We start from the raw sequence: 27,517 nt of genomic DNA, 5'->3' as shown, positions 1-27,517 counted from the left end.
GGGGTGCACTGGAAGCAATCTAAAGGCAGACTGAATATCTGCCTTGGCCATCAAGGCCCCAGGGCCACACTTCTTGAGGCGGGCAACTGCCTCGTCTAAAGAAGTGTATCTGACTGAACACAGGTGGGTTGGTATCCAGAATCCAAAGAATTCCAGAGGAACCCTCTGGAAAGGACAGGTGGTGAATCAGTCTAAATTGGCCCTGAGCTTTTTTAGGCACCACACCCGGGGGGGGGTACCTGCAAATTCCTCAATGGAGGAACCGCAAACGGTCCAACTACTCTACCCGCTTCCACCTCCTTGGCTATTTTTCCTCGCGCCACCTCCTCCATGCCAGTCACTGACCGGAGGTTGCAAGCGGACGTGGGCCTAACCGGAGGCGGGGCTTGGATCTTGAAACCAAACTGAAAACCCTCACACAGCAATCTGGCTGCAGAATGATCCGTATAAAATTGCAGCCAGTAAACCAAGGAGGGAATCTCAATTGGCGTTGGGCCCTTTGCCAACACCAGTTGAGGGTTCCACCACCAGGCTTTTTCTCACGGAAGGGGCGGAAACCTTGCCGTGGTCCACTGAGCGTGGACATTTTGCAACTGGATGCCCAGCCCCACACATGGGGCAGCCATGGGAAAACGAACATCCCGGCCTGTTGCATTTGCCCGTGGCATTAAATTGAAAGCATGCACGAGGGGTTTGAACCCACTGCGCACCCTCAGGTGCCATAGGCTGCTCGGGTCTGGAACGAGCAATCAAATGCCCGCTATCCGCCCTATCCCCCAACGTTGCCCTAGCCGGCAGGACTAACTGCACCCAGAGTTCCCACTGGGGTATAGTCCAGTCCAAAGATGGGTCCTGCGCAGCTCTGATGCGAAATTGACGGTCATAAGCCATCCAAGCCGCACCAGCATGATCATGCAAAGCGCGATGAATAATGTCCAGGTATTTGAATAGTTTCCCCGCCTTTTTGGGGTGCAACTGGACAGTGACCCCAGCATAGACAATGAACCCATTCAGCCAATTGGTCCAATTCTTGTCTATCTTCCTCTGCCTGACGGTTTCCTTGTCACGCATAGGGTCACCCAATTTGGCGGTAGGCTCAGGTTCAATGTGAAGGAGACTGAACATGTCCACAAAGTCACCCCACCATATCTTCTCCTTGACCGACATGGCGAGATGAGAGCCCAGAGGGATGGCAATGATGCCATACGAAACCGTAGGTTTCTCCCTCTCCACCACCAATCCAAATGACTCATCCCCCCAGTCCACATCCTGCTGGTCCGACTCTGTGTCGGCCGTGGCAGGATAATGACCACACTGGGGGGGTGCCCTGCTGGCCCTGGGACCAGATTTGGGACAGGGATATGTCCAACCCAGGGCCCAGGGGTACTGTGAGTAATTGGGCCCCTGCCAAAAGGAAGGAGGCCCCCAAGGAGACCAGGGCTGATCCGGTGCAGCCTGGCTAGGTGCCCAAGGAATGCCTTCCTTGTCTTCCCACACAGACTCTGCATTGTGAGCAAAGCCCGCCCACGGCTCACCTTGCCCACCGCAGCCACTATAAGCCTGTGGCCGAGGCCTTTTAACAGGACGGACCACCTCCTCCTCCACTTCTAGGGTGTTGCCGTCCTGCGCCTCGCCCTCCTCGACAGTAACGTGCTTATCCTCCAGAACATGAACCTGCCGGGGAGGGAGAGAGGCCCCTTTACTCATCCTACCTGATCTGCGAGGTACGGGGACTGCCCTGGAGCTGGAGCCTCCATCACCCTGCCCCGCCTTGCGAAAGGCCTTCTCTTTTTTTCGCGCGTCATAGCGGCCCATTACAGCCCACAACTCAGCCATTTGATATTCCTCATCTGATGACGAGGGAGGGGAGGGTAGAGGACAAGCTGGAACTGCCTTTTTGGCGGCCTTGCCACCCGACTTCTGGGCTTTCTTCCCCATGTCCACCCCCCTGTGAAGAAATATCCCAGTAGGGGCCCACCACCCCCTGTGTTCTAATTTTACTGTATACGATACGAAAGGGAACAATCCGGAAAGAGGACGGTCGTGGCAGCGCCGCTGCCGCAGCACAGTTTCCTGCCCCTCGCGAAGCGACTGGAGCCCGCTGACTGGAAGTCGCCCAACTCTGTAAGGCAAAAACCCTAGGGCAGTTCAAGCCCTCAAAATGGCCACCGGCCAAATTTTTTTTTTTAATTTCAAAATGGCGGCCAGCCACGAGGCGCCCCCAAATGGCCGCCAAAATGAGGCCCAAAAAATCGCCCACCAGGCAGGGAAGCACCCGCAGCCCCTGCTATCGGGGTGCCCTAGAGCCCTACGCCCCGCGGCGCGGCAGGCAGAGCGCGCAGTAGGTGGCCCTTTGATGTTGCCACTCGGTCAGAGCACGCAATGGGCCACCCTGACTGCTGCTCGCCTGCAGAGCGCACAGCGGGTCGTCCCCTGGGCAGCCCTTTGATGTTGCCGCTCGGTCAGAGCGTGCAACGGGGCCCCCTAGACGATGCTCGCTATGCAGAGTGCGCAGTGGGTCGTCCCCTATAGCGACCGCTCATGGGGTGCATGCCCCTCGCGCCTGGAGCGGTCCTGCAGAGCGTGCAGCTCGACCCCTTTGGAGAGGCTACCCACTGCTGCTGCAGATGGGAGCCTGCAAGTGCGGATTGCCGCGCTCCAAGCCCCGTCACGGGGCAGCCTCTCCTCCGCTCCTGGAAAAGCGACCTATTCGGTTGCTTCCAGGAACGGAGCTGAGCCGGGTCTAGCGCCTGCGCGCTAGATCACGCTCAGTCGTCCCGCCCCCCAAGGCCAGCCAGCCAATGAGCTGGCAGCAAAGCCCTGCTGCCGGCTGATAGGGGGATCAACCTGGCAATCATTGCTAGCATGCCCATACAGGCACACTAGCTGCCTTTAGCTGCAAATGACAGAAGAGAAACTATGTGAACCTTGATCATATTTCAAGTTACGGGAGAGCCCTATTACCATGTTGGCTGCTCTTTCAGCTGTGCCACCTCAGCACTGCCCAGCAGCTGAGAGCTTGAGGGCCAGATAAAAAGTTTCATTGGGCCTTATGTTTGATACCCCTGTCCCAGATTATATATCATGATATATCAGTTTTCATGTTTATAACCATCCAGGTGTGAAAAATGAAGCAAGATGAGCAGTGGCGTACCTAGGGGAATGTCCATGGGTAGAAATGACCCTGGGCAGTAGGCAGTATGTCTGGGGGGTGGCACCACTTTCCAAGTCATGCTGCCCATGCCCCCTGTCCCCTGAAGACATTCTGAGGGCTGGAGAGGCTGTGCCTTCTAAGGCCTCTGGAGAGCCTTTAAACATCACTTCTGGTTTTCAGCAGAACTCTGGAGGCCTTAGAAGACCTTCTAAGGGCCGGAAAGGCTACATGCAACCTCGTAACGCCTCCAGGGTAGTCATCATGGGTTGCGGCACCTCCAGGAGGGGGCAGCGCCACAGTGGCCAGGACTTCCACTAAAGATGAGCTCAAGCCAGCATAGTTAAGAACTTTGGGTCTTGCTGATTTCGGTAGGAGCCTCAAACTTGCTTTAACAGTATTATGTTAAGATAAATGGTCCTGAGAATGTTTCACCGGTTGCATATATTGAAAGTATATATTTTTCAAGCTAACCATGGGGCAGTAGGGAACTTTGGGAATATTTCTTCTTGTTTATAACCTAATTTTAAATTGTGTTTGAAATGAAACATTACTTGCAGAAAAGTAAGCTGCAGACTTGTATGTTTATTTGATTTAGGATCAATCTTGAATATATACATTTTGAATACATCAGCCTTGAATATATATGTATACATTTTGTCAAGGAAAAACATTTTTTGTTTTGTTTGTTACAGTGAAAAAGGCGATTGAGCTGAAATCGAGAGGCGTCAAGATGCTGCCTAACAAAGACAGCAACCACAAGAATTCTGTCTGTAAGTTAAAAAATTCAATAATAATAAAAATAAAAACTATTATCCCGGTAAGATTATGTGAATAATGTATGATTATTGTACTGCAAAGGCAAACAACAAGTTGTCAACTCTGAGCCAAATTTTGCTCAAACTGAATCTTTTAAGACACATCTGGAGATTCTTTTGTGGGTCAAGCAACCAGAGGACTTCAAAGAAAGCCAAATATTTTGAATAAGACTGGCAAAATGTCCCAAGGGGAGGTCTGCACATCTTTATTAAATTATTTGGCAAACTAATGGAAAAGAAGAATCAGTGGAACATATTTCCAGTAAACCTGTATATCATCTGTAGTTTGTGCAGGTGAGATCATTGCAGCTTTTAGGGCTTATTTATGACACAGGGCCCAATCCTATCCAACTTTCCAGCACCAGTGCAGCTGCAATGCAGCCCTGAGATAAGGGAACAAATGTCCCTATAACTTGAGGGTTCCTCTGTGACTGCCTTCCCACCACAGGATGCAATGCACACCCCATTTGGCACTGCTGCATTGGCACTTGAAAATTGGATAGGATTTGACCCACAGTCTGGCATCTAACACATTGTCCAGTAGTGTTTTCCTTTTTTGACTTCCAGAGGAAATGAGTCTGCGTAGAGATGCAATTATTTCAGAGTGAATTAACTCCCTCTCTGCCCCAGAAGCTCTACTCACATTGAGTATCCTGTTTTAGTGGCCATATAGCCAACAATCTTCAGTGAAATATTTTTTTAAGAAATGGTTGGGCGTTTATGTGGGTTGAGTGGTGGCCATGGCCGTGTAGGGGTTTTTCTTTTTTTTTTTTTATGGAAACAAATACGTTCATATATGCTCCTACTTTACGTTACTTGACCCTAGTGATGTTACTTGTTCTAAACAATGGAAATCTGCAATTGCTGTTCATGAAAGTGCGAAATCAGCCAGTTTTTGGAGAGGAGAGAGGATTGGGAAGGTTTTCTGTTTTTGACCCGAGTATACCAAATGCCTGCAAATGCCAGGCTAAGCAGACCCCACAATGGGGTAGTAAATGACACAATTGTAATGTGGAAAGAAATGTCACTATAATCATTGTCATCCCCACAAGTTTTTATGGTAATGTTATGCCAGTAATTAGCATGGAAAAAACAAGAACAAACCTGTAACTTTTATTATACTATGAAGTGTCCTTTTGTCTCAGCCTTTCAATGTCCTGCTTTCTTTGATCTTGATTTCTTGTTCTTTGTCTGAAAGCACCAAGGAGCAAAAAAAGAAGTAGCTAGAAGTGTTTGTCTGGGCTTGGTACATTTTAAGAAATATTTCAGTGTAATAAGTGAGATCTGTGGAGTTATAGCATGGCTATTTTTGAGGCTGTGTGTGATTCTAAAAATACATAACGCTCACTGTATTTAACAATATCAGGTTTTTGCAATGTGAGTATTTTTGGGGACTAGGATTTGTGTACAATATACCTTTTTTGAATTTGTAGCTTTCAGATATGATGCTCTAGGGAAACGTTTGTGCAAAATGTTGTAAATAATGCTGACCGAGACTCCATGCTGTTTGCACTTCAATGTGCAATGCCAGAGGACATGTGATCCCTGGTTATGCTCTGAACACAGCAAGGTGCTACTTTTAATTATAGCAAATGAACAAATGGTATATTATTAAATAATTATGACCCTGTCCGTCATTGGTTTCAAAAACTGTTATTGTAGGTGGGACCTTGGTATCCATTGATTTGGTATCCACTGATTTGACTCACCAATAATACTGAGGTCCACCTTTAAAGGCCTTGTAACAAGGAAAAAAGCACCAAAATCCAATTTCCAACCTTTGGGCTTCTGCTAGATTCCATTATTCCCCCCCCCCATCTTGTGGCTGAATGCTGTATAGTGTCTATACCAGTGATTTTCAACCTTTTTCATCTCACAGCACACTGACACGGTACTAAAATTTTCAAGGCACACCACCAGTTTTTTGACAATTGACAAGGCACACTATGCTGTTGGTGGGGGGCTCAATCCCCCAAAGTCCCGCAGCACACCTGCAGACCATTCGCAGCACACCAGTGTGCCACGGCACAGTGGTTGAAAATGGCTGGTCTATGCCATTGCATTCTGGGACAACAATGGAGGAGCAAGAAACCTGGAAGTGGGTCTTTAAAGCTATTTTTCCACTGATTTGGCATCCTCCCTTTTTTTTTAATCCACTGGGGGTTTCAGAATGGAACCCCACTGGATAATGAGGCATGACCTTGTTTTTTCTGATTACTATATATCATAAAAACAAATGATCAATTCAACATTATCGGCTAAACTTTTGAAGATGAACCTTGTTTTTCTTGTTCTCACTGCAAATGTTCCAATGTTGTTGTTTTTTCTTTTTCCTTCATTTTGACTTTCCCATACTGAACCTGGCTTTTTTCAGACAATTGAGATTCATTAATATTTCAGCTGCAACTTGATAATGAATGCTTTGACTTCTTTAAAATCAAAACTCATATTTTAATTAAAAAAAATTCTGGATAGCTTTGTAGGTGGCCTTGCTGTCAGCCATCCACAAGTCTATTCTAGTGGCCTTTTATGTTGTACATAACTTTGCCTGTTTCAAGGAGTACCATTGAACTTGCCAGTAGGTTTAAATTCAAAAGGCTGACATGGCATGGAAGATGCACAGGACAGAATATTACTAAATTCACAGCTCAGTCCTAACACAGTCTGTCAGTCCAGCGCTCCCTGAGTTGGCAGAAGGTGTTGCAAATGTGCCATACGGCAAATGTGCCATACGGCATACCTGGCAATTAAGCAGTTCTGGGGGAGCAGACTGAGCTGTGCCGCCAAAACTGTATCCAGCCTGCTGGCTGCTAGCAGAAATAAGATTTGCACCAGGCAGCGGAAGGATGATGGGAGGGTGGTTCGGAGATGGGAAGAGGGTATTTCAGGATGAGGGAGAACAGGTGTGGATCTGACCTGAGAGAGGGGCAGGATTGCTGGAGGCCTCCTCCACCATATACTAATCCTCATCCCAGGCCTCCCAGTATTACACCAGGCTGCTCTAACTTCCGCCAACTGGCAGAGATCCAAGTAGCCAAAGACAGCAGGCTGGGGTGTTACTCCAGGAAAAATATTCCCTTACCCTTTTGAGACCTCCAGTCTGCTCCCATGCTGCACTGGATGCAGCAGAAGCCATGTGGTCCAGCTATGCCAGCACAGCTTAGGTTTGGGCTGTCCCTTAGGGCCTAATCCTATCCAACTTTCCTGTGTTGATGCAGCCGTGCCAACGGGGCAAGTGCTGCACCCGGTGGTGGTGGAAGTCAGTCATAGAGTCTTCCTCAAAGTGAGGGAATGTTTGTTCCTTTACGTCGCAGCAACATTGCAGCTGCATCCAACTGGAAAGCTGGATAGGATTGGGCCTGTAGGCTGCAATCCTGTACACAGTTTCCTGGGAGCAAGCCTCATTGAACATAATATAATTTGTTTTGGGGTATAAATACATGGGATTGCACTATTAGTCTTCATGCAATCAGTCATGAACACAGGGAAGAGGAAAAGTTAGGCAAGGCCTTAATGGAAAAGATGAATTTCAAGAAGCGGTTTAATGGAAGAGAGAAAAATGATTCCACATAAAGACACGGTGACCATCTGTTGTTGAAATTTTGGCAGCTCACTGCTTCTGATAAGAGCATCTGTATCAGTGTACTAATTTGAGAGAGTCTCATTTCATGCCTAACTATTGTATTGTTGTCTTTAATGCTAGAACATTTTCTAGAGTTGCCATCTTTAATGGAAGCATGTTTTATCTCCTCTTTTATCTTTTTATTATTTCTTCCATTTTGCATGCATACAGTGTTCTGTGCATGGGTACACTCACAAACACACAGCCCAATCCTTTCCAGTGGCTCTGCAGCCATGCTAACTGGGCTTGCACTGTATTCTATGGGAGGGGACAGTCAGGGAGGCTTCTCAAGGTAAGGGGATGTTTGTTCTCTTACCTCAGGGCTGCATTCCAGCTGCCTTGATATGGGAAAGTTGGTTAGGGCTGACACTCTTTCCATAAGCACGTGGCCCTTTTTTTAAAAAAAAAAAATTGATAGTGTTTAAAGATACAGCATATCAAAAATCAAGTGTTCACATACTTGTCATCATTTTGGAACTAGGCAAACACTCCCCCCCCCAATGCTCTGCTCTTTATACTGCCTGTTACTTTTATAGTGTTGATGTTCCATTTAGTCCTAGAGATGGAGAAAATTGAGTTATTTTTAAGGCGATGGTTTTTGCCATGTAGAGTCAAAGAACAAATGGCTTTACAGATTCAGTATTGATCTGCTGTAACACATTTAGATGAATTGATGGCACATGCTGCGTTGCACAGCAGTTGATGCCAAAACAGCTAATTCTAGGACAGGATAGGCCTGCTGTTTCAGTGTTGGATGCTAGAGGGACATGTGGAGAAAAGCATTATTTACTTTAACTAACCTTTTGAGAGTAATTATTACTAACCTGATGCACCAGAATATAAAAGCTCAGAGTGAGCATTACTATATAATTTTGACTGAACCTGTATGTGTTATCCTGCGTTTCTCACATTGAATTTATAAAAATTTATGATGGCTTTGCAGTATTAAAGCCATTACACTGCACATGTTTCTCAGTCTCTCATCCCTGCTTCTAGATCTACAGTGATGCATCACATGCCGCACCATGTACAACTGATTATGTGTCATTTGAACAAACATTAGGCCCCCTCCCCCCAAAAAATGCCTTTTAGCATGGTGGGGTTGCAAAAAGAAAACTTGGTATAGGTTATCCCCCATGGAGTATCCTAAAAGGGTGTGACTTCACAAGCTTCTGAATGAAAATGAGGTTGGACCAACCACTGACTGTTTCTACCACCCTCACGGGCTTGTTTCAAAGTGTTGAGTTTTACTTTCTTCCATGGAATTAAAAGAAGTCTGATTACTCTAGAAATGGACAAAATATTCCCATCCCACTTTGAATGGGCTGGCATCCTGCAGGGGAATTTTGGATGCTGGAGGTCTTCTTGGGGTAAGGGACATTGACTCTACCCAACCCTGTCACTGACCTCTCCTGCCTCACCCTTGTGCCAGACTTCCTTGCTCCAGTGGATGTCCCTGTGGCTGCCAGCACCAGTGGGAAGGCTCCAGCATGCTTACTAGAAGCGCAGTTGCAAAGCACAGGCCTAGGATAGTATTAAATCCACCTGGGGAGCACTGGTTGAGTGGACAGAGAGGGTGGTGAATTCTTCTATGACGGAGGGGCTATTGCTGCTGACCTTGAAGTAGGTGGTGGTTCGCCCCCTCCTGAAGAAACCCTCCCTAGATTCCACTAAGGACACAATCCTAACCCACTTTCCAGCACCAACATAGGGGCAATGAAGCTCCAAGGTAAGGGAAAAAAATTTCCTTACCTTGAGGAAGTCTCCGTGCCACCCAACTGTGGGATGCAACACACGTCCCATTGGCACAGCTATGTCACTGCTGCAAAGTTGGTTAGGATTTGGGCCTAACTTGAACAGCTTCTGTCCAGTCTCAAAAATTCCATTTCTGGGCAAGGTGATCAAGCGGGTGGTGGCGTCCCAGCTCCAGAGGGTCCTGGAGGAGCTGATTATCTGGATCCTTTTTACTCTGGCTTCAGGCCGGGGTTTGGGACAGAGATTGTCTTGGTAGACTTGGTGGATGACCTGCACTGGGGAATGGACGAGGTGCATGTCCTTGTTAGTTCTGCTGGACCTGTCAGCGGCCTTGGACACCATCGACCATGGTGTCCTCCTGGGTTGATTGGCTGGGGCTTGGAGGCACTGTTCTGCAGTGGTTCTCCTCCTTCCTGGCTGACACATCCCAGAAGGTGGTGCTGGGGGATGCGTGTTCGGCATCCTGGCCTCTTAGGTGTGGGGTGCCTCAGGGTTCCATTCTGTCCACCATGCTGTTCAACATCTACCTGAAGCCACTGAGAGAGGTCATCTGGAGGTTTGGGAGAGGGTGTCATCAATATGCTGATGACACCCAGCTCTTTCTCTCCTTTCCTTCTGATTTCGAGAAGACAGTCAAAGTTCTGGATCATGGTCTGGAGGCTGTTGAGAGCTGGATGTGGGTGAACAAGCTGAAATTGAATCTTGATAAGACAGAGGTTCTCCTGGTCCAGAAGTCGAAGACCTGGGTATTGGACTATCGCCCTGCTTTGAATGGGGTTGCACTTTCTCTGAAGGAGCAGGTCCACAGCTTGAGGGAGCTCCTAGATCCGCAGCTGCTCCTGGATTCCCAGGTAGTGGCTGTGGCCAGGGGAGCCTTTGCTCAGCTTCGGCTGATTCGCCAGCTGCAACCATACCTGGATCACTCAGACCTGGCCACGATGACCCATGCCTAAGTGACATCCAGATTAGATTAGATAGATTAGATTACTGCAACCCTCTCTACGTGGAGCTGCCTGTGAAGATGGTCCGGAAACTGCAATAAGTGCAGAACACGGCTGCCCGTGTGGTTGCTGGGACTTGTTGGTTCGACTCAGTTGGGCCGCTGCTTCAGCGGCTACATGGCTGGCAGTTTGTTTCCAGGCTGAATTCAAAGTGCTAGTATTGACTTTTAAAGCCCTGTGCGGCTCAGGCCCAGGGTATCTGAGGGACTGCCTTCTTCCATACAATCCAACCTGTCCTCTCAGGTCATCAGAGGGTGCCCTTCTAACTGTGCCACCACCAGCGGAGGTGAGGGGGATGGTGGCAAGAAAGAGGGCCTTCTTGGTGGTGGCTCCCCATCTGTGCAATTCCCTCTTCCTAGAATTGAGAACAGCTCCCTGTTTAGAGTCCTTTATGGGGGTCTTAAGACCTTTTTATTCAGGGAAACATTTTTATGCTGACATTGGGCGGTATGGTGCTTTTTTATGAATGTATTTTATTTGGGATCCAAGTTTTATTGTGCTTTATTGTTTGTTTGTGTGTGTGTGTGTGTGTGTGTGTGTGTGTGTGTGTGTGACACAACCTTGAGTGCCCTTTGTTGGGACAGAAAGGTGGGATATAAATTCTGTAAATAAATAATAATAATATTGGGCCAAAAAGTCAGTGTTTCATCAGCATTTTGAGGATGCATTCATACATAATCATACAGCCACCTATGAATGCCATTTATATATCAATTTATACAACCACATTTGGTTTGTACTTTTTCCTTACTATCCAGGGTGAAGCAATATTCAAGCTTGCTTTTACACCCTACTATGAGTTTCAGTATGTTCTTCCTTCCTTAGCTCATAGCAACTTCAGAGGAAAGAGATTTGCATCAGTTGATTGATTAGGGGGTGAGGCTGAAAATGTCTCTGGAAGGCTGAAAAAGAAACTGGGGACAAGTCCATGTCAGGCTGGCATGAGTGAATTTAAGAAAAGAAAAAGTTGCATAATATGCACACATACATAATTTGATTTAGCTTAGTTGTAGCTACTCTCACCTGTCTTTTTGAAGGGTGTATTTACACTACAAATGTTTCAAACTGGTTTAGCCATCACAGCTTTCCCCTAAGGGTCTTTGAAATAATAGCCTGGTGAGAGTACTGTTAAATGGGAGCCCTGGTCTTTTGCAAAAATACGTCCCAGGGTCCAATTACTGGCAGCCACAACAGACTTGGAAACAGTTAAAGTAACATCCCCCCACCCATTATAATTCAATTTCAGATAGATAGAGAGCATTAAAGCACATCATTCACTGCTTTTCCAATGTGAAGTTAATACCTTAATTCTGTCTTTATTGAGAATTGTAGATTTTGCAATGGAACAGCTTTTGACATTGGGAAAAAATAAAAGCAGCATTAAACTCTCACAGTTGCATAAAGCTTTAATGAAACAAGAGGAATAATTACTCTGATCTACTTTGTTCCATCATAAAACGTAATAATACACAGTTTCCCAAGTGTTAAAAGATTTTAGCATTCTCAACCAAGATACACCTCCCAGTGTAATAATATTATGCAATGCTATTTTATTACATTGTGGAAATTGCTTCATAAATCAGATTAGTAAATTATACTTGTTGCTGCAAAATAGGCCTTTGTCACTGCAGGAGCTAAAATATCCTTCAAAATGTTGTCTGCAAATTTAACTGTGAAGAGAAATCTTGTCTAAATCTATTTGGGAAGAGAAATCTTGTCTAAATCTATTTGCAACTGAAAACAAGTTATTAACATATTACTTGTGTACGTAATTTCTTAAATAACCTTAAAGAACCCATATCTATTAATACCCTACGCCAGTGGTTCCCAAATTTTTGAGCAGCATGACTACCTCATGCTCCACAGTGGGTTATGACGCGATGCTCAATACTGCCCCAAAAGCCTTACTTGGAGTCCCTGTAGGCTGCTTCCAGGCCATGCTGGCTTGCTCCCCTGGCCTCTGCAGGCCTCAGGAAGCCTCTTTCTGGCCATGACAAGAAGTTGCTGAAGTAAACCAGAAGTCAATCGGAAGTTGTCTCTGTGAAGCAGAAGCGGCTTGCGTTTGCATCTCAGAGCCCCATAGAGCCCCATTCTGAGCCCCATAGAGGCCAGTGGAGTGAGGCCAGCCCCATTCTGAGCCCCATAGAGGCCAGTGGAATGGGAAGCAGCTTCCAGGGGTTCCAAGTAAGGCTTTTGGGAGCAGTATTGAGAATTGGGTCGTGACCCACCACACACTGGCTTGCGACCCACAGTATGGGAAATGCTGTTCTACACGCAATGTGTCATCTGAAAATCCTGTAAACAAGTGGAGAACTGAATGTAGTTTAGAAAAATGACATTTCGTTGTAGATACTTTAGGGCCGAATAACAATTCCCCGTCACGCTCATGACTCACCTTTTTGTTTTTGCAAACATTTAGCAAAAAAGAAGCTTTTTGGAAAAGGAAGCAGACAGCTGAACACTCATAGCTGCTAGAATATCGCTAAAGGAGGCAACAGTGACACAAATGCTAACAGGAAGTGGAGTCTAATGTTCTCACGGTCTGTCTGCTTCCTCTGCTGTTCACTTCCTATAAGCTTTTTGACCATTGCCTCCTCTAGTGTTTCTCTAGCAGTTTGCTGGCTGCACACTGCACATGTTGCTGTAGGGTCATTTGTGAAAGCAGAAACTTTGTTCTGCTGTCATAAACATTATTTTGGATTGGGCTGTTATTAGGTGAGAAAATTGTTCAATTTGTCCCAAAGCATAAAAATACCTTTTTTAAACTACAGGAATTCTTTTTCTTAGGAGCAGGGAATTAAAAAGTCTGTGAGGAAGTTTCCAGTTTACTCTGTGTCTGTGTCTATATAAACTTAAACATACATGTGGGCACATACTTACCTTGGAGGAAAAAAAGCTTTTTTTTTTTCCTTTTAACTTGAGCAAGGGTCAAATTACATATCACATCTAACAGTGTCCTGGAACAGATTTTTCTTAGTGTTAGTTTATAATATTAAAATTAGTTCATCATATACCCTTGCGCCAACACATTTTCTGAATCCTATCAGTAACTAGATTTTTTTTGCTGATATTTCAGACTGCAGATGAATTTCTTACATAAAATTGCATGGAGTCTATGTCTTTTCATACTTTTGGGCTCCTGTGTTTTTCCTTTGTTGAATTAATAACTAGAATATTGGTTAAATAATTTAGTATCTGCTTCCAAGCTTCTACAGTTTGGTTATATTAAACATCAGATTTGAGATAAGCAATTAATTTTATCAAAGCCATAACTTCCCATTTCATGTTTAGAATTTCCAGACTGAAAGGATACCCTCCCCCCCTCCTCCCCTGTTTCCCCCCCCCCTAAATTAAGACATTCAGTTGAACATTCAGTTGAAGGACTGAGTGTTTTGTGTAGTGTTCCCCTTAATGTCCAGTGCTTAAAATGATATCAAGCAATAGTGTAGCCAGAGGGAAAGTGGTATGTATTATAGGTGCTGCAGTGCACTGCATAAGCAGCCCCTCCCCTCAAAGCCATTGGGGCATAAAGTTGCCAAAGTACAGAGAAGAGGTGACACAAAAGCAATGCTACAAGGAGTTGTGTTGCTACTATAGCTGATAGTTCCATTAATTAAATAGTTTCATGTCATTATTTGTATGGGCTTTACCAGCAGAAAGGTTATAACCAGGCTGAGGTTCACACATTGGGGCATTGCAACACCCCATCCTGAGAACCTCAACCTCTGGCACCTTATGGGAAGGGGGAAGGCAGCTACACAATCCCCAGGATTGCGCAGCTGCCAAGGGCCAAGGGTTATTTGTTTTTTTTTTAACTTACAGGGAGATGCAGCGGGCTCCAGGAGGTGCAGGGAGCCTCCACAGGGCTCCCCAAGTCTTAGAATACTAAAATTAAGCAATTAGAAACCATTTCCAGTTTTGCGATCACAAACCAGAAGTGGTTTCTGATTCCAGTTTTTAGTAGCCTAAGACTTGGAGAGCCCTGCAGTGGGCTCCCCAGGGCTCCCTGCACCTCCTGGAGCCCACTGCATCCCCCTGTAAGTTTAAAAAAATCCTTGGCCCCCAGTAGCAGCGCAATCCTGGGGATCTCATTACCGCCTTCACCCCTCCCCTGCCAAGACTTATCTCTCAAGAAGTTTTAGAACTGCTGCCATATGGAGTAATGGCACTAGACAGTTTATGAAAAAGTCATGCAAGATACATCCTTAATAAGGTACAGTAGTAACTAGGGAACAGGTGCCTGAGAGAATGTCTAATGTTTCAAAGAAATATAAATGATGTCCATGGAAGATTCAAGGAATATGTCCCTCCTGTATAATCTTATAAAAACTTAAGAAGAGCCTCACTAGATCAGGTCAAAGGCCCATCTAGTCCAGCTTCCTCTATCTCACAGTAGGCACAATCCTAACTGCGCCTTATGCTGGCCCAAGTCCCTTTACATGCGGTAAAGCACGTTTGTGCCTCCATGGGAGGAAGCTGCGTCTGTGCATATAGATGCGGCAGAAGCCCCCACGGCTGGCAGAAGCCTCCATGGCGGCTTCCTCACTGACACAAGCAGCTCGCACCAACACAAGCAGCAATGGTAGGCGTGGGGGGGTGGGGAGGAGATGGGAGGGGGCATTTCTGGGCAGGGGGAGGGTGGGTGATGGGCATCCCCGGGGGCGGGGCTGGGACTCAGCAGTTATGCTGGATCCTAACCTTCGTCCCCGCGGAGAACAGAACGACTTCTAGCCGCTCCGCTCTCCTCGGACTTGCGCTACCTCCAGAGGTGGCACAGGTCCGAGGAGACCCATTGGGGCCAGCAGCCTTACCCAGGGGTAAGGGAAAGAGCTTCCCCTTGCCCCTGGCTGAGACGCTGCAGCCAACGAACCTGGCTTGCCTGCTCCAGCGCAGGTTTGGATTGCGCCCAGTATTTCACTTATAATTAGCACTATGTACTACATAGTTCTTCTAGGGTTGGTTCACTGTCAAGCTCCTCCAACACAGGCAGGCACTCAATGTTGTTCAGCGCTTCTTCGGTGACTACATTTTCTCTGGAATATAGCTCAGAGTAGTGCTGCACCCAGCATTCCATCTGCTGCGCCCAATCCTGGATGACCTCACCTGCGGCAGACTTAAGAGGGGAAATTTTCTTCTGTGTTGGACCTAGGGCCTGCTTGATACCATCATACATCCCCTTGATGTTGCCCGTGTCAGCTGCTATCTGTATCTGGGAACAGAGCTGGAGCCAGTAGTCCTTAGCACATCTCCTGGCAGCCTGCTGGACTTTGCTGCAAGCAGCTCGAGCAGCTAGAAGAACTTCATGTGGCCCTGCACTCCCTTGCCTTTGGCAAGGCACCAGGAAAAGACAGCATCCCTGCTGAAGTCCTAAAGTGCTGCAAAGAGATCATCGTCACTGAGCTGCATGAAATCCTCTGTCTCTGCTGGAGAGAAGGTGGAGTACCTCAAGACATGAGGGATGCAAACATCATCACGCTGTACAAGAACAAAGGCGACAGGGGTGACTGCAACAACTACCGCAGCATCTCTCTCCTTTGCGTAGTAGGAAAGCTGTTTGCCCGAGTTGCACTAAAGAGGCTCCAGGTACTTGCAGAGAGCGTCTATCCAGAATCGCAGTGCAGATTCTGAGCCAACAGGTTCACCACTGATATGGTATTCTCCCTTAGACAACTGCAGGAGAAATGCAGGGAACAACGACAGCCACTCTTTATAGCCTTCATAGATCTCACGAAGGCTTTCGACCTGGTCAGCAGGGACGGCCTCTTCAAGATTCTCCCCAAGTTTGGATGTCCACCCAGGCTCCTCAGCATCATCAGATCTTTTCACAAGGACATGAAAGGCACTGTTGTCTTTGATGGCTCCACATCAGACCCCTTTGACATCCGAAGCGGAGTGAAGCAGGGCTATGTTCTTGCACCAATCTTGTTTGGGATTTTCTTCGCTGTCCTGCTGAAGCATGCCTTTAGAACTGCAACAGAAGGCATCTATCTCCGGACCAGATCAGATGGAAAGCTCTTCAACCTCTCCAGACTGAGAGCAAAGTCCAAAGTTCAGCTGAAATGTCTGCGTGACTTCCTCTTTGCCGACGATGCAGCTGTCACTACCCACTCTGCCAAAGATCTCTAGCAGCTCATGGATCGTTTTAGCAAGGCCTGCCAAGATTTTGGACTGACAATCAGCCTGAAGAAAACACAGGTCATGGTTCAGGATGTGGACTCACCTCCCTGCATTACAATCTCTGTGCATGAACTGGAGGTTGTCTATGACTTTGTGTACCTTGGCTCAACGATCTCCGACACTCTTTCTCTCGATACCGAGCTAAACAAACACATCATTAAAGCAGCTACCACGTTTTCCAGACTCACAAAGAGAGTCTGGTCCAACAAGAAGCTGTCGGAACATGCCAAGATCCAGGTCTACAGAGCTTGCATCCTGAGTACACTTCTGTACTGCAGCGAGTCATGGACTCTTCGCTCACAACAGGAGAGGAAACTGAACGCATTCCACATGCGCTGCCTCCTACGCATTCTCGACATCACCTGGCAGGACAAAGTTCCAAACAACACAGTCCTGGAACGTGCTGGAATCCCTAACATGTATGCACTATTGAAACAGAGACGCCTGCGTTGGCTTGGTCATGTCGTGAGAATGGATGATGGCAGGATCCCAAAGGATCTCCTCTATGGAGAACACGTGCAAGGAAAGCGCCCTACAGGTAGACCACAGCTGCGATACAAGGACATCTGCAAGAGGGATCTGAAGGCCTTAGGAATGAACCTCAACAGGTGGGAGCGGCCCGCTTGGAGGCAGGCTGTGCAGAATGGCCTTTCCCAGTTTGAAGAGACACTTTGCCAGCAGTCTGAGGCAAAGAGGCAAAGAAGGAAGGCCCACAGCCAGGGAGACAGACCAGGGACAGACTGCACTTGCTCCCGGTGTGGAAGGGATTGTCACTCCCGAATCGGCCTTTTCAGCCACACTAGACGCTGTGCCAGAACCACCATCCAGAGCGCAATACCATAGTCTTTCGAGACTGAAGGTTGCCAACAAGCACTACATAGTGCACATAGTACACTACATAGTAGGACTGTGTGCTACTAAATACGTTCCCTCTTCCACACTCCTGCCTACTTGCATGAAAGATTCACAATGTGATCACAAAAAAATGTGGAGAAACAGGTATGAAAGTCATAAAGTTGGATCTTTGACTTTCCCCTAAATAGATTTTTCTGTGTATGTTTAAGAACCCAATCCTATCCAACTTTCCAGCACTGATGCAGCCATGCCAATGGGGCGTGTGCTGCATCCTAGGATGGGGGGCAGTTTTGGAGGTCTCCTCAAAGTACGAGAATGTTTGTCTTCTTACCTTGGGGCTGGCATTTTGGCTTCATCAGCACTGGAAAGTGGGATATGTTTGCAACCTTAGGGCTCACTCCTATCCAACTTTCCAGCACTGATACAGCAACACTGCAGACCCGAGCTAAGTGAACAAACATTTCCTTACCTTGAGGAGGCCTCCGTGATTGCTGTCCCCCACTTAAAGGTGCAGTGCACACTCTGCTGGCATTGCTGCATCAGTGCTGGAAAGTTGGGCCCTCGGTTTGTTATAATTAAGATGCTGTCAGATGTCAAGCGATACAGACGTCAAGAGTAGCTACATTCAGAGAGCACTTGGCTCTCAGGCATTCCAGTTACTTCAATGCAACTTGTGGCAACAAAGCCCTTTCAAGAGCTGCTATCTATATTCTTCTTGTGCCACTCCAGTATACCATCCCTTCAAGCCACCAAGTTAGCAAAATAACATTGAACCACAAGTGTATTTTGCAGTTAGTCTGAATAAGGTAATTTCTGTCATAGTCAGTTGATTCTGTTATATAACACTTTGCCAGTCAGAGTATGATCTTTAAAATTTAAGCAGGGGAAAAAAATAAACGTTTCTTTTTTAAGAGAAAGAGTTTTGTTGGCACAGCCATAAATTATATCTCCTGTTCATCGCACAGTCTCCAAAATACAAAAAGAGACACTTTTATTTAGTGGTATTTGTTTATGTTTAGCAAGGGAAGAGCAACTGTCCCTCTTCATCCTCGCATAGCATCTTATTCAATGGCGGTATACTCCTTGTGTCCTTTTTCAGCCCCTCTGGACAGGGAACTCCTTTTTCAGTTTTGTCAAGCAAACAGTTTTGTTATTTAAAAAAATAGAAAAAATTGTTTATAAATATTGTTAATTAATTGCCAGCACAGTCCTATGTATTCCTAGTTACAAGTAAGGCCCATTGTGTTCAATGGGGCTTACCCCCAGGAAGATGTATAGAATTGAAACCCAATAATTATTTTTCTGCAAAGAGAGATGAAGGTGTGTAAAACACCTGTTCAGATTCCTAAGGCAGTGGTTAGCAAAGTTTTCAAGACTGTGAACTACCTGCCTGTGGACTGAGGAACATGGAGCTTCCTCTAGGACAGGGGTCTCCAAACCCCGACCTGGGGGCCAGATGTGGCCCATGGTGAGCTTCTATCTGGCCCGTGGCCAGCCTCTTGTCTCCTGAGAGCCTCTGGCCCACTTGGCCAAACATGACTGGAACTGTGCTCTGGTTGCATCTGGAGGGTGTTCTAAGGGCCAGAGAGGTTGAATGAATAAGCCCATTCATTCATTTATTCACTCATCTAAGTTCCATCTCTAATTTATTTACATAAATGTTATATTTAAATTTTTTTTCCCGGCCCCCAACACCGTGCCAGATATTTGATGCAGCCCTCTGGCCAAAAAGTTTGGAGACCCCCTGCTCTAGGACAAGAGAGGGCCTAGATGGGACAGGCATTGGTGAGTGAAATGTGTACATCTGCCACACTGCACTTGCATTACTTCTGTTTCTCTTCACTGGACTCCCTTACCAGTCAGGCACATGCTTTTCTCTGCTGTCAGGTTGTGGGCCACAATTTTGTGATGTACAATGGCACCAAAGATAGTAGGCAAAGTGCAGAGAGGTTTATATTGGAGAGCCAGTAATAAATGCATGTGGAAGACAAAAATGTCTACTTTAAAAATAGCAAGCCAGTGTAAAAGGTTTGTGCTACTGGTGGTCTTTGATGAATAAAGCCTAGTAAAGAAGATTGCCAAGACAATATTCAAAGCGGCAACAGAATCCAGAATCCAGAAGCAAGAATCCAAGAAGGTACATTAGCAACATTATGGCTTCCAGTTCGGATGAAGAATCAGGCAGGAGGGTACATTACATCTTCTGATCTATCTATGTCAAGAAATTGCACATTCTGTCTCATGGTTTAAAGTTATTCCACCTTTTTCATTAGTCTTTAAAAGCCATACCTGCTCATCTTGCTTTGCTCTTGATAACTATGAGGAATAAGTGCTTTTTTCTTAAACAGCATAATATTGCAATGATGAGAGAGATTCTAGAACTGGGTGGATTCTAGTTAAATTGACTAATACTGTCTTGTTCTCCAGACTAGCTGGCAGATGGTACTAGAATGTTGTTATTGATCAAACTGTGGCATGTGGCTTTTGATACTTGTGTTGTGTGATAAGAAATACAGCTGTGGTTACTTAATACAGTAATATAATTGCCACCGGTACTTGTCCAGAGAAAAGCCATATTCAGGACACAACTTCCAGACTGGTACCATGTCAGTCTGTTTCAGCAAAAGCAATGGAGAGTCTTGTATTGGTGGTCTTGAGCCATTAATAGGGTCCAATCCTATCCAACTTTCCAGGACCGATGCAGTTGCAATGCAGCCCTGAGGAAGCCTCTGATTCCCTCCTCCCCCCCCCCCACTGCAGGTTAAAGCACATGCCCCATTGACATGGCTGCATCAACATGAGAAATTTGGATAGGATTGGGCCAGTACTAGTCCAATACAGTATAGAATGCTCATTGCAAAGCTCCATAGTCATTGCCTGTCAAGAATGGAGGCACACTGTAGAGCAGCAGGCTTTTGCCGGGTTAAGACAATTTAAATCCTCTTTCCCTTCTCAAGCCTCTCACTCCATCCCCCCACTGGATATATAGTTCACCCATATGAAATATTGCTTTGGAAGGTGGATAAGTGATAAATATTTGTATGCTCTTATGAATTTGCCCAGAAAAATAAGCAGATGGTTAAAAATGGAAAAGGAAAACTCTTTGGTGTTTCTTTGATATGAAAATAAAATTGGCACAAAAAAATCTGGTTTAAATTAAAACTCTCTTGAGTCTTTGTCATAACTCATAAATGAAAGAGCAGCTGCACAAGTTCTCCTAGGATCTGTCTCTCTCTCTCTCTCTCTCTCTCTCTCTCTCTCTCTCTTAAAGTATGTCTTGCATTTGATAAAAGGTTGAGGTTACATGGGAGATGACTAAAAGGTAGTGACCATTAAAAGCAATATGTTGATCTTGTATTACCCACATCTCGTATGGCTGCAAAGAGTTATTTGTGTGTCCCTGATAATGACATTGATTCAGGCAATTTTCTTTTCTTGTTTTCTTCCTGTCTTCATGGAATGCTGGTAGGGTTCTGTCTTAAGTCTATGGCTGGCTTGGAAATTATATTCTTTAAAAAGGGATATTAAATCTGATCGATTTGAAGGCTGTGAAATACCTAATCAAACGGAGAGTGGATTTTATGGAGGGTTGTTTACCCCTTGGGCAATATTCTTTTTCAGTGTCATGCAAAACTGGAGCAAGTGAGAGGTCCTTCACCACTCAGACAAAATACAGCATTGTAGAAGGTGTTCTTTAATACCTGATTTTAACTTTTTAACACCCTGAGACAATGTAAAGCCCTGAGAGGAAAGTGCTGTTGTCTTTTTTCATAGAGCTTTGCTCCTTACCGGTCTATTTTAAACACCCCTAGTGTTTCTAATGTGCAGCATTTTTGTCTCCTGTATATTCCTACTTTGCAAAGCAATAATCTTGCAGTCCCTGCTGAACTTGAACTGGAATTGAAATGACAAAATTTAATCATCACTTTCCAACATAACTGGATGGGCAGTAAGCGGCTTAAAGTCACACCCAATGTGTATGAATGCTGGAATACTGCTCCTACTGCACAAGCCTATGCATGTCTACTCAGTGGTAAGCCCTATTGACTTCAGTGGAACTTACTATCAGATAAGTGTGCATAGGATTGCAGACCTTGTTTGTGTCTTTTTTTTTCCTGCTGTACTCAATCAGAAGCACAAGGAGATTCCTTATTAATCTGCACTTGTTAACATGTTGGTTCAAATACACACTTGGGAGGTGAGCAAGCAACGGCATACTGGTTTAGCCTTGCTCTAGCTGCAGACAGTTTTTTATGATCTTGCTAACAGGAATTCCACAAAGACAGGTGGACATTTGTGCAGTTCCCATGCTAGGGGATGTCCATGTTTTATCCTTCCTGCTCCCAACTGGCTGATCGGGAGGGGGGTTGTTATGGGGGGAATTTCTGGAGGTCTTCACTACCACCACCAAGGTGGAGAAAAACTAGGCAGAGGGATCCCACCTTGGAAACCTCCCTTCTTGATATTCAAGGGGGTTCCCAAAATTTGGAGGGATCCCCACTTGCACAAAAACTAAGACAAACAGTGGCAAGGGCTGAGGGATCTGTGCGATAGCTCACACTTTGAGGAATTGAGACCAAGCATGTAGTAAAAAAACATTTTAAAAGAGTTGTTTAAAAGCCTGGACAAACAAGACAAATGAAAGAAATGGAGGGGATGCACATGATCAAAAACCACAAGAGAGTAAGTAAGGAGAAAGCAGGGCTGCCCCAAAAAGTGTTTGGCAAAGATGGCACAGAGTTTAAAAGGCTAGCAGTAAACAAGATCAAATCCTTGAATGCAAGCAGCTATATATTTCCCTACGTTTGCTCACACTACCAAAAGGAAGAGGAAGGGCCTACTTCCTGTATTGCTTTAAGCCGGGGTGGACAAGCCTTCCGTTGATGTGCAGACACAACACAGTCAGTGATGAGCTGGAAGCAAGGATGAGGATCAGTTCAGTGTGTGTGCACTTAAACAAACAAACAACTTAGATTTGCTGATGTCAGCTGATTGTAGAAGGTCATCTAGAGTCTGCCTTCCTGCTCCTTTACCTAGCCAGGTGATCTTGGCTACCTAGTCAGTGGGCACACACAAGTTTCAGCAGAGAGTCAGCCAGCCTCCTTTGTCTTGAAAGCATCCCAGACATAATGACTGCAGATTCATATAGTACAGTACTTGTCTGGGGTGCCTTGTGATCGTTCTGTAATGGTGCTGGATGCCAAAAACATCATGACTTATTTCAAGAAAGTGTCTTAGCTCTTTTAGGATGCTGAGATGTCACAAAACATTTGGGGTTTAGAAAGGCACAAAAATAGGAGAAAATACGCAGAATATAGGGGACAAATTAAGGATTTTAATCAAACAACTGAAGATGTCTACAGTCTTACCCCACATATTCTATTCATTTATATTACCATATTAGTATGCAAAGGCTTGAAGCGTGTTCATTTGCATTCATTTCTTGCTGCTCTGGCAAGCATCTCAAGTCTCTTGGTCACTGACCTTTTAAAGATTAAACTAAACAAATCAACAAGTTTCTTTTTATTTTCAAAATGTTGTTTAATTATTTTGATTGTTCCATGGCATGCATGACATGCTTTGTGTGTCTTCTGTGAAACATTTGTTGTTTAATGAGCAATTATGCACAGCAAGGACATTTTTTAAGGATAAGAACCAGTTCCACCTTGCAAAGAAATTTCTTTCTCTTTGAACATATCTGCTGTGATGAAAGTGTTCTGTAATATCTTCATGCATGCACACATATATGGCCCATTTCATCAATTCTTTCAGTCTGTGAGGGAGTGAATGATCTACTTCAGACTTCTATATGGTGCAAAAGGACTGGAGAACATGGAATGCACAAAATATTTATCTGCCTGGAATGTTAAATCCTGGAGCTTGCCAATTTCTGATTTCCAAAATTGTGATATGTGGGTGGAATCTGAGGGCAGAGCCTCAGGTGCTGTGCAGGGAAGTGATTTTGTTAGTAATCCATTTGCTCTGCCGCTAACATTTCTTGTTTCTTCTGGTCTTTGGCTGTTTCTGCACTGCCATTAGCTCAGTGGAGAATGTACAGCAGCTACAGAAGGACAAGGAAACCAGACCTACACAGGCTGTAGTCTCAAGTAGTGTGTAAATTGCACACTAGGAGTGAGCTATTGTAATGGTGAATTAGCTTGCATGTGTAGGTTATCATTGCACAAGCACACATAAAGTGAATATGCTGTGGTTGACTTTTATAGGAAAAAAAATTATCTGTATTAAGAATTATCGCAACTGTCCCAAAAGCCCCCAAACAACAGCAAACATGTAGCGCCATAATCCACCAAATTCAGATTCCAGTGTGGATATTATAGTCGTGTTTGGAGCTGCATAGGCAAGATGCTGTGTTTGTTCACAGGAAAAAAATAGATGCAGTTGGATGTGCAAGAGCTCAGTGATTGTATACAAAGTTGGCAAAGAATTCACTAAGCCTTCCACTGATGTCTATCTACAAGAGAAGTACTGTAGAGGTCATGGTGTGATGGAGTTTAAAAATCCCACTTTCACTTCCACACTGGAGTGACTTCTTCTGACTGAGATGAGGAAACTTATCAATTTCACTCCTGTTCATTGCTGCCTTTGCAAGAGAGTGTTGAACTTTATAGGACCCATATACTTAAGATGACAGTAAGAACCCACTTTTGGGTTAGATTTTGTATACATTAAAAGGGAATTTTTATTTACAAGTTATCTTTTTTCCCAAGATTAAGAGATTACTTTAAGCCAGGGGTGCTCACACTTTTTTGGCTCGAGAGCTACTTTGAAACCCAGCAAGGCCCGGAGATCTACCAGGGGGGAAGGAAGCGTCTGACAGACACCCCCTTTAATGTATGGAGCCCCTGCTGGAGTCTAGTCAGTTTCGTCAGTTTTGTTGCTGCATGCCTGAAGAGCAGCTAAAGTGTCAGTTTCAGTGTCAGTTTAGTGTCAGCTAAATATGTGGTCTAGTCACTAGACGAAACTGACATATTAACAATTTGGAGAGACAGGGCTCCGCGATCTACTCATTTTGCCTCGCGATCTACCGGTAGATCGCGATCCACCTATTGAGCACCCCTGCTTTAAGCCATTTCTGCCCAGTGTTGCATATATACAACAGGAATCAAATGTGTACACCTGTGGGCTGAGCAGAAATGAGTTAAAATGAATGCTTTGGTTTTGTCTATCTCTCCATTGTAACATAAATTGTTGTTTGCAAATAGAGACAGCCCAGACAAACTTCTAGTATAGGTACGTGACTTGGAAAATAAGTGTTTTGCCTCACTATTGTTTGCTAAGATCCTACTGACTGGCGTTGACAAAAGAAAAGAAATGTGTGACAAAACTGAATAAAAAGGTTCATTTTCTCCCCATTCCCCGTTCCTGCAACATTCTAGTGAGAGACTGACCTATTTGGGCTGATACCACATTCTCAATTTGTCACTCTCTTGACTCTCTGCTTTTTTGCCTTATTCATGTAAATTTCACCAGCTGGTCTTACCCTTGTGTAACATCACAATTTAGGTTTTCAGTGTTTGTCTTTGTTTACTCATACTCAACTATGGCACAAATATCCTTGCTTCTTTGGCCTTAGGTTCCCCCCAAGGGAAAAGTACACCTGATCAGATAGGCGAGTTTAGGTTTTACTCTTTACAGGAAGAGAACACGACAGAGGAACAGCACATATACTCGTAGAATGGAGCATAGAGGCAACTATATACTGTACCTCCTAATTTTCACAGCTTCTAAAGTGGAAGAAAAAGGAAAACCAAGAGTTTCAGCAACTCAAAGTTTGTTCCAAAAGTCTTACCTTGCAAGATTTCAGCCTATCAGTATCGTTTCATGTGTCTGTACAATCACAGCAGTTTTTCACATCAGTGCTTCTTATATAACAATAGCAAGCTTTCATGGGTGAAATGAAACTTGGTAGGAAGCAGGACAGTCTCCATGTTTGATCCAAGGATAAAACTGAGATATTGACAATAATTCCCAAGAAATTATGCAGTTTGGTTGGATAGTACAACCCTATGTATGTCTGCTCAGAATTATATTTCTGGGATAATTATATGGCTGCGATGGGCTAACCCTGTCTCTGACGGGGTGGAGCCTGGAGTCAGGATGTCACGTCCATGGGGTCTTGGGGGAGGTAAATGGCTAGTGCCGTTTTCCCCCAAGCTCTTAGTGGCCAGAAGGCCTCGGGGTTTTTACTAGCTTAATTTTTCCCTGCTGCAGGTTATTTTTATTAATTCAATAAATTACAATCATCCCAAGCCTCTGTCTTGTTTCCTTCTTGGGGAGTGCCTGAGTAATTAAGCCCCAGTGAGTTTAGTGGAACTTACTCCCAGTTTAACCCATTTTTGCCCAGCCAGCAGGTGTACACATTTGGTCCCTGTTGCGTATATGCAGTGTTGGGCAGAAATGGCTTTTAAGTGTCTATAGGATTCCAGCCTTATATGGGCTCCATACTGTTGTTTAACTATTTATTTAGAAATGTAAATCCTACCTTTCTAAAACAACTCAAGATGACTGACAACAATTTTAAATAAAACATTTAATAAAACTAAAATGAGAACACAGCAGTCATTAAAAACAGTGATAAACAATATGGGGGGGGGGTAAAGCATAGTTCAAAAATGTGGCACAGAACCCATCATGGCAGCCTAACCCATCTGTAGCAACAACACATCTCTGATTAATGAAAAGCTAACTGAAATAAAAAGGTTTTAAACTCCTGCTGAAATCCCAATAATATGGTAGATATTCTAAGTGCGTAAGTGAGAGAGAGTTAAACCAAGGCCCAAAATTGGGGAAATTATCATGTGAGAAACCAAAAATGCAGTGTGTGAGTGTTTTGGGACCTTTGACTAGAGAGCAGAGTGAACAACCCCAAAGTTCTTCCAATTGGGCTAATGGTAACCACAAGACTGAGTTTTCCAAAAGAATGTAGATGTTATTGAGAGATGGAAGAACAATAAAAAGGCAGTGTTTACTTGTACAAACAGTTGTGCTGAGATTTATGTGATTGTGGATGAAAAAAATACTTGTGAATAGCTCTCTTTGGAGCTAAGATAAGTGAAAAGTGAAAAAAAGAGAAAGAGTTGGGCTGTCAACTGGCAAAGATGGGAACTCGAGTCACAAAAATTCACGTTTTTTGGTGACTCGTTGACTTGTGAGTCATGCTCATGGAAAACTCTGAAAAAGACTCAGTTCAGGGCCTCCATCCCTTGGTAGTTGTCCCCACACATGCTGACTCTAGTCTGCCTGTCTCTGGGTGTGCTTGCTTACTGTTTTCACAGCATGAGAAACTTGGTGGCGCTGTCATTCCAACCAGGTGAGCAGCAGGAAGTTCTAGCCAGGAGGCAGGGAAGGGCTAATGTTTGCTTTTGCAGAGGATGGGAGGGAGGAGGAAGGTCTCTGATAGGAAGGAAGGAACAGATGATCATTGGATCTTTGGCTAAGGGAGGGCAGGAGGAGGTGTCCAAGGGGGTTCTTGCCTTACAAGTAACTGCAGAAGTCCAGGGAGGGGGAGGGAAGCAGTTGTAGTGATCATGCTTGCCAACCACATGGCATGACTGCTATAAATTCCTTTGTTACTTGGTCAGAGGAAGCCTCATTGAATGACTGGCTACAGTGGGACTACTTCTGAGTGGAGCTGCAAGGGATTGGGTCGGCCTAGTAAGCCTTGCAGCTGCTGCACATGACCCTCTTCCCTCTTGCTGCTTCTGTCCCAGCTCTCTCACAGTCCATCCCACCTTCTCCCGCTTTGTTTACAGATGGAATGGGGTAGCAAAGTAGTGGTTAAAGATAACTGAACTAGACTAGGCCCAAGTGAGTGGGAGGTAGGGAGGGGGGCATCTAAGATTGTGACCTAAATGAATAGGGTAAAGGGATAATCCATATAGCATTCCCCCATCCAAGTCAAGAAAGCACTTTGCTTCCAATGACCAAGTGCTATATATCCTCATGTCCCTTTGCATTTCCTACCTAAATAATAGGTATTTAAAGGGGAGTTTCAAATACCATAATCAGATGGGAAACTCCCCAACAACACATCTAAGATCACTGCTGGGCTCAGCTGAACTGAGTCTGAGAGGAAGATCAGCCTCAGATACTGCACTAGAACTATCCCTTGTTCCTA

The 27,517-nt window shown here is 45.0% G+C and overlaps 1 protein-coding gene across 1 annotated transcript in view; it reads left to right on the top strand.

The window, feature by feature from the left end:
- The window catches only part of CSMD1 (CUB and Sushi multiple domains 1), a 947,002-nt gene that overhangs the window by 536,165 nt on the left and 383,320 nt on the right, over positions 1–27,517 (top strand). Inside the window, exon 7 of the mRNA XM_066622693.1 lies at positions 3,847–3,924. Within this exon, the coding sequence (XP_066478790.1) occupies positions 3,847–3,924 (78 nt within the window). The remainder of the gene's footprint in view (positions 1–3,846; positions 3,925–27,517) is intronic.

The sequence above is a fragment of the Tiliqua scincoides genome, chromosome 1 (genome assembly GCF_035046505.1).
Source record: "Tiliqua scincoides isolate rTilSci1 chromosome 1, rTilSci1.hap2, whole genome shotgun sequence".
Taxonomy (NCBI): Eukaryota; Metazoa; Chordata; class Lepidosauria; order Squamata; family Scincidae; genus Tiliqua; species Tiliqua scincoides.
Note: the sequence above shows the minus strand (reverse complement) of the source record. Positions and strands in the feature narration are given on the sequence as shown.